The 15,338-nt window shown below is 39.1% G+C and overlaps 1 protein-coding gene across 1 annotated transcript; it reads right to left on the bottom strand.

Annotated features, from left to right (window-relative positions):
- Positions 1 to 12,477: 12,477 nt before the first annotated feature.
- Positions 12,478 to 13,458, bottom strand: LOC102416669 (trace amine-associated receptor 2). The gene has a single exon (XM_006059316.4). The coding sequence runs from the start codon at positions 13,396 to 13,398 to the stop codon at positions 12,478 to 12,480; it is 921 nt and encodes a 306-aa protein (XP_006059378.3). The 5' UTR covers positions 13,399 to 13,458.
- Positions 13,459 to 15,338: the final 1,880 nt, after the last annotated feature.

Genomic DNA, 15,338 nt, shown 5'->3' with positions numbered 1-15,338 from the left:
AAATTTCAGCCCTGAAAGTACAATGAAGTCGCCTGTCATTAATTAATTTCAATTATAATATATTTAAATATTTAAAATTATATCAATGGTGCTTACTTTCTGAGTTGTTTGCTGCATTTGAAAGTGAAAAACCTCAACTGCTCGCTCTTTCCTGTTTTAGCCAATTATATTCTATTTCATCCTTCTCTTTATTCATTTCATCCTTCTTTATTCACACTTTGGCCAATCAAATCTCGCATGACTCATACTGATCATAGGCATGTCTTTCTCCTATTCTGCTGCTGCTGCTGCTAAGTCGTGTCCGACTCTGTGCGACCACAGAGATGGCAGCCCGCCAGGCTCCCCCGTCTCTGGGATTCTCCAGGCAAGAATACTGGAGTGGGTTGCCATTTCCTTCTCCAATGCATGAAAGTGAAAAGTGAAAGTGAAGTCGCTCAGTCGTGTCCGACTCTTTGCGACCCCATGGACTGCAGCTTACCAGGCTCCTCCGCCCATGGGATTTTCCAGGCAAGAGTACTGGAGTGGGTTGCCATTGCCTTCTCCGTCTCCTGTTCTACTGGGAGGCAAAGAACTAGTCTATCTTGTTTTCCCTGAATTCTCGGTACTTAAGTTAATGCTTGTAGCAGGCACTAGATGCATGTTTATGAATGAATAAGTATATACATAAATGTGAAATTATGGCTGTTTTAAAATACTTGCATTGTTCCAATAAAAGCAACTGTTTCAATACACTTATAATTTTGCTGAAAAGAATCGAATAATTTCAGGAGCTCAGTTCATGAAAGTATCTTTCTATATTAAATTGCTTCTGATACTGCTATAAAAGAATCACTCCCAGAGTAGCATTTAGAGAGGCAGACCTGAGAGATTTTCTCTGAACATATTTTACTGATCCTTTAGGCTAGTGAGATAAGACCTAAGGATTTTGAGTCCAGATACGGATATGAAGGTATTAGTAAAAGGAAAAAAAGAAAAAACCGCTGCAGGGGTTTCAGCTAAATGCCTTTGGGAGATGGTGGCAGTGGTGGCGTAAGAACCCACTCAGTGCTCCATGACCCTGTTAGGATGGAGTTATATGTGTTCTCAGTCATGTCCAACTCTTTGCAACCCTATGGACTGCAGCCCGCCAGGCTGCTCTGCCCATGGGATTTTCCAGGCAGGCATACTGGAGTGAATTGTCATTTCCTGCTCCAGGGGATCATCCCGACCCAGGGATTGAACTTACATCTTCTGTGTCTTCTGCGTTGCTGGTGGATTCCTTACCCGCTAAGTCATCAGGGAAGCCAGGATGGGGTTATACTGGCTTTAACGTCCCTTATGCATTGTTTGGTGCCTTACCTTTGCAGAGTTGGAAGTGTTCTTCCTGCTGATTTAGATACTCTGAAAAATTAAAGAAAATATTATGTGGGAGACTTACAACTTACAACTATACTTACATACTTCTAAGTCCATGAACATCAGGCAAAGTACACTATTATCCAAATTTAGTTTTTCTTCCTTTTTATCTGTTGAAAAAATTCATATCAGATGGATTAGCAATGGAAAATAAACATTAGTGTTATTAGTTCTTTAATATACTAACTAAAATTAAATGTTTAATTTTTTATTTGTTTGAACTTAGATAAGGTTGATAAATAATGTGCTTTCACTTTCTCCTTTAAATTTTGATTGTTCCATGCTTCCTGGCATCTAAGGCTGAAGCTTAAAATATTTCAGCTGTTAGGAAACTGCTTAAGAGAACTATATAAATTTTCAAATCCACTTCTCAAAATGTAGACTTTTCTGAATGTCTCTGTTTATGTCTTTCAGTTAGGAGGAAGAGACTTTTTACTGAAACTAGGACCAATGTAAAGACCTGGAACCAACACCAGTAATAACTGTTTCATTTCTGTCTCCATCGGTCAGAAAGTAATGTCAATTTTTATAGTATCTATTAAAAAAAAAAAAGATCTTAAACTCCAAGTCTCAAACATAAATTCTATTTTTTAAATCTCCAAAATCATTCTTAGCCTAAAAAGTAGATGCCATTCAAACAGCAGATTTGTGTTAATATTTTTATTAAATAAAGATAAAAGTATGATTTTATGAGTAATTTCAAAATTTGAACAGTATCTATATTGCAACAGTGTAAATAGTACACGTAGTATAACAGGAAAGATAAGGAAAAGTTTAAAATTTGCAAAAATCCATGATGTTGGATCTTTTCTGTAAGTTCTCTAACATCTTACATAGACCATAATGATTATTTGAAGACTACAATAACAGAAACTGCTTGGAAACCATTCCAGGGATGACAATAAGTTGACTGGATTCAAATGCTGTGCTGAAAACTAAGATAAGGAGAAGAAAAAATTTTTTTTCTGTGACTGATTTCTATGACAAATGATTAATTTATTGCAAATAAATGGAATCGCAGTCTGTAAGTAAGTTTCATAAAACCACATGGCAGTTGGCAATGGGCAGAGATAACACCTTGAAAACAGTCTTCTTAAAAACATCTGGGAGCAGGAAAAATATTTTAGCTGACAGTAAATACATACCAGAAACAGGCAGAGAGACCTCCATGTCAGAGAGCAGGGAGAGAAAGGAGAGTGAAGATTAAAACCATAGTAAATATCTTCCTCATAAATATAAAGCATTATTGAAAACAGAAGAGAAAAATCTTGTCTACAACTATCAAAGAAGTATGAGGTCCAATGGAAATTGATCTAAATAAATGTTTTATCAAGTCTATATGTACTTTTTTTGGTGGATACACGGAAACGGTCTGGAAAAACATGCCTTGGCTGGAACATTGGAGCACTAGTTTGCCTGTGATAAATGATAATCTTTTCACCATCTGTTGGCATGGAAACCCCGGTTGTAACCCTTCCTTCCTTCAGTCTACAATACTCCAGCAACCTTTGGTCATGTAGTCTCTATGTTCCCTGCAAAGACCTATGGTTTGGCCAGTCCCCTTTTCTCCACCTGACCCTTCATCTCTTGAAAATCTGAAGGGTCAGCTCAAATATCATTTCCTTCTAGAAACCTTTTTTCACTCTCCCAGTTGGACTATTGGGATGACTAAAGATCTTAAGAGTTATATTGTCTTCCTCGTTTTACAGCTGACTTTGATTTCAAATGCCTTTTATTTTATCCTTTTCCTAGCACAACACTTTAAAAATATGCATTATGTTAATTTACAATTCAATTTTTTGAGAAGTTTACAGTTAATGAGATAAAATGCCCTTAACTGTCTAAGCCTGGCAACACTTAGTACAGAGCTGTGTTCATCTCACGTAAGCAGTAATGGCTTGCTGAATTAAATGGAAAGAAATTAATTTTAACACATTAAGAAACCTACATAATAGGCACTTTGTCTCATGGTATTAGAGACATTTGGTTTGAGAAAGATTAAGTCATTAGGGAAATAGTAAATCTTGTTTATTTAAATATTTTTTAAAAAACTTTTATGATGTGTTGGTTTCTGCCATACAACAGCTCAGATCAGCCATAATTATACATACTTTCCCTTCCTCCCTAACCTCCCTTCCCTCCCCTCATCCCATCCCTCCAGGTCATCACAGAGCAGCAGGCTGGGCTCCATGTGCTAAACAGCACCTTCTCACCAGCTATCCATCTTACACCTTATAGTGTATACATAAAGTAGCTGATGCTACTTTCTCCATTCGTCCTGCTCTCTCCCTCCTGCACTGTGTCCACAAGTCCAATCTCTATGTCTGCGTCCAATCTCTACATCTGCATCTCCATTTCCTCACTGCAAATAGGTTCATCAATATAATTTTTCTAGATTCCATATATATGCGTTAATACACTGTATTTGTTTTTCTCCTTCTGATTACTTCATCCACCTCACTAGAGCTTACTCAAATTTGTTCTTTTTTATGGCTTATTTAGAAAGTACCTAATAAATCCTCTCCCTAAATAAACAATATTCCAAATGAAACCCAACCAACAAAATTTGGATATTTTAAAGTTTTAAAATTACTTGAAAGGCACATTTCCACTGCCTTCTCCCAACTTTTTGATGTATAGAATGTAACCAAGGTCTTGAGGGAGAAGTTATTACTAAATGCTGTAACTAACATTGCAATCCAGGTCTTTTGGTTCCTGCTGCAATAAGCTTCCCACGATTGTTTACTCTCTAAGAATGGGAAATAATATCAATAAGAAAGTCTATAGCTTCATCTGTTCATATTTCTTTCATACAGTCCTTGCTAATTAAATTATGGCCCGTAATCAGCTATGGATGACATCATCTCCTGGGAACATTTTGGAAATGAAAAATCCCAGACCCCTCTCCCAGTGCACATTTTGGCAGGATAATATGTTATTTACATGACCATTGAATTCTGGAAGAATGGTTCTAGACAATAAAGAAGCTGTACTTTTAGTTTAGACACTCTGAGTATGAAATGGGTGGATAATCTTGAGGAATAAAGAATGACAGACTAACTCAAGTAAATGCTGCTTGCAAGAGAAAAAATATCAGAAGTGAAATGTGCAGTGTCTGGCAGTGAATTAAATAGTGTATACCAAGAGTTTTTTAATTTAGATATATTACCAAAGAGGAGAGTGCATTTTAACATTATTAAAACACATATGTAACTTACATTTACTATAAATCATATCTTGCATAGTTCTGTTGTCTGCAAAAACATTTAAAAAATCCCTCTACATAGAGACTTTAAACCTTATCATTTTGATGTAAAATTTAAGACATTTTTCATAATAATTATTTTGCAGTTAGAAAAAAATCCTGCCTTCTCTCTTGCATGCTATTTGTAACAATTTTGGGTTCTTTGTAAAATTTAGTTACTGTTATTCAGTTATTTTGGAGAAGAGAATAAATCAGATTTAAAAAAACTAGGATAGTACATTTCTAATTCTTTTTATTGACTCAGTACCTTCCCTCTCTTGATAAGTTAGTTGTGAATCATTGTGTCTCTTCTGGTGGCTTTGCAGGCATCGGGTCAGGATTATACAGAGTGTAGTGTCAAGGACTGAGATATCTGACTCATAAAAGTTTATCTCTTCTCTCCAGAGGACTGGAGTGAAGAACACAGATTCAGGAGATCCTAGAGGGAAACTAAATGCACAGCCCCAGTGGAATTGCTCTTTTACCTCTCTTTCCTGAGGGATATCAACCTATTCTGTCTATTTTAAATATCCCAGATAGTTTTCAGTGCTTTTTTTTTTCCGAATAAAGGATGACAATTTCATATCAATTTCATGGTCATTTGGGCTTCATTCTGGTAAAATAAGGTAGTAAAATTTCTGTATCTTAAAAACATATAGACTTATGTAGCTAAATTAAATGTTGGCTGATATCCAAAGTAGAAATAATTGTCCAAATCATAAAAGACCTCAGTTTACACTTTGATTCCTGGATGAAATGAGAAAATATTGGGATGGGAGAAAATTATTTATTTTTGCTTCAGTGATTTGTTCCAGTTTAATAGACTCTTAGTTAAAAAAATAAAAGTGGACGATCCCATTAAATCTTGATAAAAACTAGTGTAGTATATCAGGAACACTGAACAACAAGTCCAGAAAGCTAAGTTCTAGTTCTGCTTCTAAAGAAAATTGTATCAGTTCAGTTCCATTCAGTTGCTCAGTCGTGTCTGACTCTTTGCGACCCCATGGACTGTAGCACGCCAGGCTTCCCTGTCCATCACCAACACCCAGAGGCTGCTCAAACCCATATCCATCGAGTCGGTGGTGCCATCCAACCATCTCCTCCTCTGTCGTCTCATCCTCCTCCTGCCTTCAATCTTCCCAGCATCAGAGTCTTTTCCAGTGAGTCAGTTCTTTGCATCAGGTGGCCAAAGTATTGGAGCTTCAACTTCAATACAATAGAAAATTGTATAATCTGGGGGCAAATCATTCAATCTCCCTTGAATTCTGCTTTCTTTTCTATGCTGCTGCTACTGCTGCTAAGTTGCTTCAGTCATGTCCGACTCTGTGCGACCCCAGAGACAGCAGCCTACCAGGCTCCCCCGTCCCTGGGATTCTCCAGGCAAGAACACTGGAGTGGGTTGCCATTTCCTTCTCCAATGCATGAAAGTGAAAAGTGAAAGTGAGGTCGCTCAGGTTGTCTACTTGAAAGTTATACAGTCGTGTCCGACTCCTAGCGACCCCATGGACTGCAGTCTACCAGGCTCCTCAGTCCATGGGATTTTCCAGGCAAGAGTACTGGAGTGGGGTGCCATTGCCTTCTCCATTCTCTTCTATAATGACCTATAAAATTCTGAGTGTGAGGGGAAACAGTACTGACTTTGGGGATGAATGCAGGGTGAACAGTGAAAGGAGGAAAGCAGATAGGATGCTGGGTTACTGTTTTTCAACTAGTGAACAAGCCAGGATGACCACATTCTGAAACTAAAAAGTGCCTCATAGAGACACAGACTTAGAGAACAAATGTACGGACACCAAGAGGGGAGGGAGGGGGTGGGAAAATAGGGATTGACATGTATACACTTCTATGTATGAAGTAGATGGCTGGTGAGGGCCTACTGTATATGATTCCACTTCTATGAGATACCTAGAAGAGTCAAATCCATAGAGTCATAAAGTACTCTGGTAGCTGCCAAGGGTTGGGGAGTAGAGGGTAGTAAGGTGGGGAAGGGGGATGGGGAGTTTTTAATGGGAACAAAATCTGGTTGAAGAAGGTGAAAAATTTGAGAGATGGATGGTGGTGAGACTTGCACAACAATGTGAATGTACTTAGTGCCTCTGAACTGTACATTTAAATATGGTTAAAATAATTTTTTTTAAAGTGCAAAGAAAATTATGTTTCAGTGAAATGGGAATAAATGAGTAGAATGTTAAGCTACTTGAATGATTTTTAAAATATGAGGAGGATTCTAATAGAGAGAAGCATCATGAGAAACTTTTGGACCAGATAGGACTGACAAATTGTTATTACATCCATAAACACCATAATAAACAACAACCACCATCACAAACACTATCATTCTGTAAAAAGAACACCATTTCAAAGAAGATGCACTGTTCCACCTCTACCTCATAGGCTATTTGGTGAGACCAGCCTATCATTAGGACAGCAAGGATGGAAGGGACATACAAGGTCTGGAGAACATGGGTCAGCCCGTTTTCAGGCAGCCAGGCAAGACTACCACTTAAGCTAACTGCTGGGTAGTCACTGTTTCATTGTCATCTGTGCAATGAACTAAGATTAAAGCACATTTGTGGGGCCTCTTGAGAAACCTATATGCAGGTCAGGAAGCAACAGTTAGAACTGGATATGGAACAACAGACTGGTTCCAAATAGGAAAAGGAGTACCTCAAGGCTGTATATTGTCACCCTGCTTATTTAACTTATATGCAGAGTACATCATGAGAAACATTGGGCTGGAAGAAGCACAAGCTGGAATCAAGATTGCTGGGAGAAATATCAATAACCTCAGATATGCAGATGACACCACCCTTATGGCAGAAAGTGAAGAGGAACTCAAAAGCCTCTTGATGAAAGTGAAAGAGGAGAGTGAAAAAGTTGGCTTAAAGCTCAACATTCAGAAAACGAAGATCATGGCATCTGGTCCCACCACTTCATGGGAAATAGATGGGGAAACAGTGAAAACAGTGTCAGACTTTATTTTTCTGGGCTCCAAAATTACTGCAGATGGTGACTGCAGCCATGAAATTAAAAGACGCTTGCTCCTTGGAAGAAAAGTTATGACCGACCTAGATACAATATTCAAAAGCAGACACATTACTTTGCCAACAAAGGTTTGTCTAGTCAAGGCTATGGTTTTTCCAGTGGTCATGTATGGATGTGAGAGTTGGACTGTGAAGAAAGCTGAGCACCAAAGAACTGATGCTTTTGAACTGTGGTGTTGGAGAAGACTCCTGAGAGTCCCTTGGACTGCAAGGAGATCCAACCAGTGCATTCTAAAGGAGATCAGCCCTGGGTGTTCTTTGAAAGGAATGATGCTAAAGCTGAAACTCCAGTACTTTTTGGCCACCTCATGCGAAGAGTTGACTCATTGGAAAAAATTCTGATGCTGGGAGGGATTGGGGGCAGGAGGAGAAGGGGATGACAGAGGATGAGATGGCTGGATGGCATCACTGACTTGATGGACATGAGTCTGAGTGAACTCCGGGAGATGGCGATGGACAGGGAGGCCTGGCGTGCTGCAATTCTTGGGGTCGCAAAAAGTCGGACATGACTGAGCGACTGAACTGAACTGATGTAAATATTTCCAAAAAGAGAAAAAAATTGCTCATTAAAATAATGTAATGGAAAAATTATACAAAAAAAATTTCAGTGAAATACAGAGCCCGTCAGATCAGAGCAGATCAGATCAGTCGCTCAGTCGTGTCCGACTCTTTTCGACCCCATGAATTGCAGCATGCCAGGCCTCCCTGTCCATCACCAACTCCTGGAGTTCACCCACACTCATGCCCATCGAGTCAGTGATGCCATCCAGCCATCTCATCCTCTGTCGTCCCCTTCTCTTCCTGCCCCCAATCCCTCCCAGCATCAGAGTCTTTTCCAATGAGTCTTTTTCAACTCTTCGCATGAGGTGGCCAAAGTTTTGGAGTTTCAGCCTCAGCATCAGTCCTTCCAATGAACACCCAGGACTGATCGCCTTCAGAATGGACTGGTTGGATCTCCTTGCACTCCAAGGGACTCTCAAGAGTCTTCTCCAACACCACAGTTCAAAAGCACCAATTCTGCCACGCTCAGCCTTCTTCACAGTCCAACTCTCACATCCATACATGACCACTGGAAAAACCATAGCCTTGACTAGACGAACCTTTGTTGGCAAAGTAATGTCTCTGCTTTTGAATATGCTATCTAGGTTGGTCATAACTTTTCTTCCAAGGAGCAAGCGTCTTTTAATTTCATGACTGCAGTCACCATCTGCAGTGATTTTGGAGCCCAGAAAAATAAAGTCTGACACTGTTTTCACTGTTTCCCCATCTATTTCCCATGAAGTGGTGGGACCAGATGCCATGATCTTCGTTTTCTGAATGTTGAGCTTTAAGCCAACTTTTTCACTCCCCTCTTTCACTTTCATCAAGAGGCTTTTGAGTTCCTCTTCACTTTCTGCCATAAGGGTGGTGTCATCTGCATATCTGAGGTTATTGATATTTCTCCCAGCAATCTTGATTCCAGCTTGTGCTTCTTCCAGCCCAATGTTTCTCATGATGTACTCTGCATATAAGTTAAATAAACAGGGTGACAATATACAGCCTTGACGAACACCTTTTCCTATTTGGAACCAGTCTGTTGTTCCATATCCAGTTCTAACTGTTGCTTCCTGACCTGCATATAGGTTTCTCAAAAGGCAAGTCAGGTGGTCTGGTATTCCTATATCTTTCAGAATTTTCCACAATTTATTGTGATCCACACAGTCAAAGGCTTTGGCATAGTCAATAAAGCAGAAATAGATGTTTTGCTGGAACTCATGCTTTTTCCATGATCCAGTGCCTGTTGGCAATTTGATCTCTGGTTCCTCTGCCTTTTCTAAAACCAGCTTGAACATCAGGAAGTTCACGGTTCACATATTGCTGAAGCCTGGCTTGGAGAATTTTGAGCATTACTTTACTAGTGTGTGAGATGAGTGCAATTGTGTGGTAGTTTGAGCATTCTTTGGCATTGCCTTTCTTTGGGATTGGAATGAAAACTGCCCTTTTCCAGTCCTGTGGCCACTGCTGAGCTTTCCAAATTTGCTGGCATATTCAGTGCAGCACATTCACAGCATCATCTTTCAGGATTTGGAATAGCTCAACTGGAATTCCATCACCTCCACTAGCTTTGTTCATAGTGATGCTTTCTAAGGCCCACTTGACTTCACATTCCAGGATGTCTGGCTCTAGGTGAGTGATCACACCATCGTTATTATCTGGGTCGTGAAGATCTTTTTTGTATAGTTCTTCTGTGTATTCTTGCCATCTCTTCTTAATATCTACTGCTTCTGTTAGGTCCACACCATTTCTGTCCTTTATCGAGCTCATCTTTGCATGAAATGTTCCTTTGGTATCTCTGATTTTCTTGAAGAGATCCCTAGTCTTTCCCATTCTGTTGTTTTCCTCTATTTCTTTGCATTGATCACTGAAGAAGGCTTTCTTATCTCTCCTTGCTATTCTTTGGAACTCTGCATTCAGATGTTTATATCTTTCCTTTGCTCCTTTGCTTTTCACTTCTCTTCTTTTTTTTTTAATTTTTTTTTAATTTTTTTATTTTTTAAATTTTATTTTATTTTTAAACTTTACATAACTGTATTAGTTTTGCCAAATATCAAAATGAATCCGCAACAGGTATACATGTGTTCCCCATCCTGAACCCTCCTCCCTCCTCTTCTTTTCACAGCTATTTGTAAGGCCTCTCCAGACAGCCATTTTGCTTTTTTGCATTTCTTTTCTATGGGAATGGTCTTGATCCCTGTCTCCTGTACAATGTCACGAAAGAGTCCAAAATGCAGTACTTGGATGCAATCTCAAAAACGACAGAATGATCTCTGTTCGTTTCCAAGGCAAACCATTCAATATCACAGTAATCCAAGTCTATGCCCCAACCAGTAACGCTGAAGAAGCTGAAGTTGAACAGTTCTATGAAGACCTATAAGACCTTTTAGAACTAACACCCAAAAAAGATGTCCTTTTCATTATAGGGGACTGGAATGCAAAAGTAGGAAGTCAAGAAACACCTGGAGTAATAGGCAAATTTGGCCTTGGAATACGGAATGAAGCAGGGCAAAGACTGATAGAGTTTTGCCAAGAAAATGCACTGGTCATAACAAACACCCTCTTCCAACAACACAAGAGAAGACTCTATACATGGACATCACCAGATGGTCAACACCAAAATCAGATTGATTATATTCTTTGCAGCCAAAGATGGAGAAGCTCTATACAGTCAGCAAAAACAAGACCAGGAGCTGACTGTGGCTCAGACCATGAACTCCCTATTGCCAAATTCAGACTTAAATTGAAGAAAGTAGGGAAAACCACTAGACCATTCAGGTATGACCTAAATCAAATCCCTTATGATTATACAGTGGAAGTGAGAAATAGATTTAAGGGCCTAGATCTGATAGAGTGCCTGATGAACTATGGACTGAGGTTCATGACATTGTACAGAGCCCGTACACACACACACAAAATACATCCACAAACATACTTGTGTATATACATTTAAGTGAAACTTCATAAGGCAATCTTTACCCTGAATGCAAGTGTATTCTGAAATTATCTACTTTCTTCTATTCTGGTTTGCTTTTCATTAAAAATGTTTTTTGCAGTCAGTGGTAAATTAGAACCTCTTATGTCCACGTGCAGGAATAGGTTAACTTTTGAGGAATTTTAGAACCTGTTGACATTATGTTCATAGCTTGAAATCAGTTCAATGAAAATAAAAAATCAAATTCTACAAATATGGGCTTTTTTCTTCCTTTTCAGAGCCAGATGTTAAACATTTTCTAGCACACCACTGGTTGCAGACTTCTAAGTAGACTTTACAAATTACTAATGGGTCACAACTTATAGTTTAAAAGTCATTGAATAGCACATACTGTATAAAATTTCTTGTACCCAGAAGCACCACCATAAATAGAAGCTTTCTTCTTTGCTTCCTCCTGCTGCTACTCTATTATTCAAAGATATATGTATATATATTAAGCAAAAACGAGTGACTGAGTCAAAATGCAACCTTTTTTTGGTATGTACTTCACATTTATTAAAAATCAGAACACCAATAGTCATACGAAGTGTGAATGAGCCAGAGAAAGAAGGGAAGGCTCTGGCTGGAATTCTCTGGCTAGTAAAATAGAAAAACAGAAATAATAAAAAATGCCAAACTGCATGATTAAGATGATACTTGGACGGAAATGCGGATGGAATCTGGGGCCTCAGTTACACAGTTTCCACTTCTTATTTTATTTAAAAAAAAAAAAAAGGTTCAATCTCACAACTGTAAAATCTAATAAAGGCTTACATTTCAGCTATCAAATGATTGATTCTTGACAGCATATGACTTCTTGAAATTGTTATTTCCATATTTACTTACCTATAATTTTTAGTAGTCGATGTTTCAAAATACCTCTGATCAGACTCTGAGGAAAACAATGTAAATAAAATATCACACAAAATGTGTGTGATGGTGAGAATGGGGAGAGCAATACTCAAGCTCAGCTTGTGTTTTGCTCCCTTCCAAATAGTACAAAACTTTGTGTGTGTTCCCTTCATCCCCTTCCTGGCTTTTTCTACCTTCTCTTCACCTTTCTGACTTTCTTCTTTGTTCTCTACCTATAAGCAGTAAGAACTATTCTGAAAAGACAGGATTTGGGGTTCAAAGAAAAAATTCTTTTTTCCTCTCAAGTTTTAGAAACTAAAAACTTTCCATGGTAGCCAAAGTCACACATACACACACACACCACACACAGAGTTTAAGTAACTTCATTCTTCTAAATTCCAGTCCTTTGCTTCTATCCACGCATACAAATAACTCTATTCAGTTTCTTTTTCTGTAAACAAATTAGTATTATGGAAATGTGAGCTGAAAATTTTACCCAGGAAAATGTACTTCAGGGCTCTGCGAAACCAGGGATAAAAGAAACCATATATTAAAGGATTACATGTGGAGTTAAAATAGCCAAACCATGTCAAAGCATCAAACAAAACTACAGGAGTAGAGAAGCTCAGAAAGGGATCCAATAAAATCTTGAAAAAGCAGGGAAACCAGCATAATAAAAAAGCACCCATCACTATCCCTAAAGTCTTGGCTGCTTTCTTGTCTTTCCTCATTTGATTATTTTGATTTTCTGGTAAGTTATTGATTGCACGAGCATGCTTTCTGGATACTGCAAAAATTTTGCCATAAATTCCAACCATCACAGACCCAGGAGCAAAGAAACCTGCCATGAACAACGTGGTGCCCCATAGCTTGTTGAACATCACTGGGCAGGAACTAGAGCAAGTAACCAAGATGTCATAGCCTTCTATTCCATCAGCGTAGGCCTCAGAGAAGACCACTCCAAAGGCAAACGTCCCGGGGACTGACCAGCAGAGAATTATCAACTGTTTAATGACTGGAATCGTCATTTTGGTTGAATATTGTAAAGGGTAACAGATAGCATAAAATCTATCAATGGCCACCAAGCAAAGATGGAAAATGGATGTTATGCTGAGCATCAGATCAAAGCTATAATGAATCTTGCAAAAAGTAAGCCCAAAATACCAGCAGTTCTCCACTGATCTTATCATACTGTATGGCATGATGGTGAATCCCAGCAGGAAATCAGTGACCGCCATGGAGAGGATGAGGAAGTTGGTTGGTGTGTGAAGCTGTTTGAAGTAGGAAATGGAAAGGATCATGGCAAGATTGCCAAACACTGTGATGAATATGGCTCCAGCCATAAAGGAATACATGGCAGCTCGGACCCCTACCGGCCTTTCGTTTTCTGGGCAAGATCCACTTCCATATTCAGAGCAATTCAATAGTTTCTTAGGAAAAAGCAAGAACACATGGGATTGTGTCAGTTAATAGACAGTATATCACGTTTTTTATATACTTGCATAGAAAAATTTTAAAAAGACATAGAAGGCTTAAGGAAGATAATTTATGATGAATTATTATAATTTTTATTATTTATCTTAATCTGTATTTTATCTTATCCTGTAAATTTGCAATTCATAGAATTCTAACCTAATGAGTTTAAGTGATCATAATTTACTTTACTCTTGCCTTTATTCAAATTAAGGCTTCCCTGATAGCTCGGTTGAAGAATCCACCTGCAATGCAGGAGACCCTGGTTCAATTCCTGGGTTGGGAAGATCTGCTGGAGAAGGAATAGGCTACCCACTCCAGTGTTCTTGGGCTTCCCTTGTGGCCCAGCAGGTAAAGAATCTGCCTGCAATGTGGGAGACCTGGGTTCGATCCTTGAGTTGGGAAGATCCCCTGAAGAAGGGAAAGGCTACCCACGCTGACTTGGAGTGTTCTGACCTGGAGAATTCCATGGACTGTATAGTCCACAGGGTTGCAAAGAGTCGGGCACAACTGAGTGACTTTCACTTTTCACTTACTCAAATTATACCACTGACATTCAGTAAGCTCTTAATTTATGCCAGGGCCTGAAATTAGAAGGAGGAGGAGGAGGGGGGAATTGGGAAAAGATTGAGGGGAGAAATAAAAGAGGAGGGGGTAGAGGGAAAAGAAGGAGAAGAAGAAACGTTTATTATTGAACTTAATATAATTGTTCTTCCCTGTGTACATAGGAAGAATAGATACTGATACTTATTAGACAATACACTCACTTCTTCCTCAAATGAGTCAGGAACAGGTAACCAGACTTTGTTTGATTGGGGTCTATTGGCTATGGGACCAGGAGTTTACTAAGCGAAAAACTGATTCCTGCATATGTTCTATCACTCTCACTGTGCTTCTATCTTTTTCATGCTAACCTCATTTGAAAGAGGAAGAATCACTTAAGGAAGTCTAACAGTCTGGAAGAATCATCCTCTTCAGCTGGTCATGGAACTTTGATAAGCATCTCACCCTCAGAACAGCTAAATCAGAGGAGCGCAGAGGCCAAAGCCGACCACCCCCACTTCTTTGTGAAGAGTAAGGGCACCACTGCAGTACCTCTCCTCAAGCCCCGTGCAATGGTAACAGCCTGGCAAGTTTCAGTGTGCTGGTCACACAGAGAGCTAGGGGCTGGGCATTAGTGAGTTCTAGGAAAGAAAGCCAGTTCTAAGTAGCACATGCTCTCCATGCATTGACCTGGTGTCTTTATTTTGCATATAAAAATCTGCATGTTACCATTTACATGTATACTAGGGGTGGAACATGTTTATGAATAAGGATAACTTTTGTCTTTTTTCTAAAATATATTATTTATTTATTTTGCTTTGCTGGATCTTAGTTGCAGCATGTGGAATCCAGTTCCCCATCAGGGATCCGACTTGGGCCCCCTGCATTGGACTTGTGGAGTCTCAGGCACTGAACCACCAGAGAAGTCTCAGGATAACTTTCTTTTTTAAATGTACATTAGGGAAAAAAATCACTATCTAAATACAAATACATGACCACAATCCATGAGACACAACGAAAGGAACGAGAAAGCATGAACTAATCCCTGGCGGTAGAGAGTCTATAAAACAGCTAAAAAGACAAAACACATCAACGCTTAAAACCCAGATGATTTTGGACCACAGATTAAAAGCAACTGTGGTGATGAACTGACCAAAGAAAAGTCTAGGCAATACATGCATTCAAAGATCAAATTGGACAAGAGGCTTTCAGGCTGGGTCAACAAGATGCCCCAGTGAGGATAAGACTTTTGCCTGGTTCTCACTGGGTGAGTAAGATT

This window comes from Bubalus bubalis, chromosome 10 (genome assembly GCF_019923935.1).
Source record: "Bubalus bubalis isolate 160015118507 breed Murrah chromosome 10, NDDB_SH_1, whole genome shotgun sequence".
Taxonomy (NCBI): domain Eukaryota; kingdom Metazoa; phylum Chordata; class Mammalia; order Artiodactyla; family Bovidae; genus Bubalus; species Bubalus bubalis.
The sequence above is the reverse complement of the archived record's forward strand: the minus strand, read 5'-3'. Positions and strand labels throughout refer to the sequence as shown.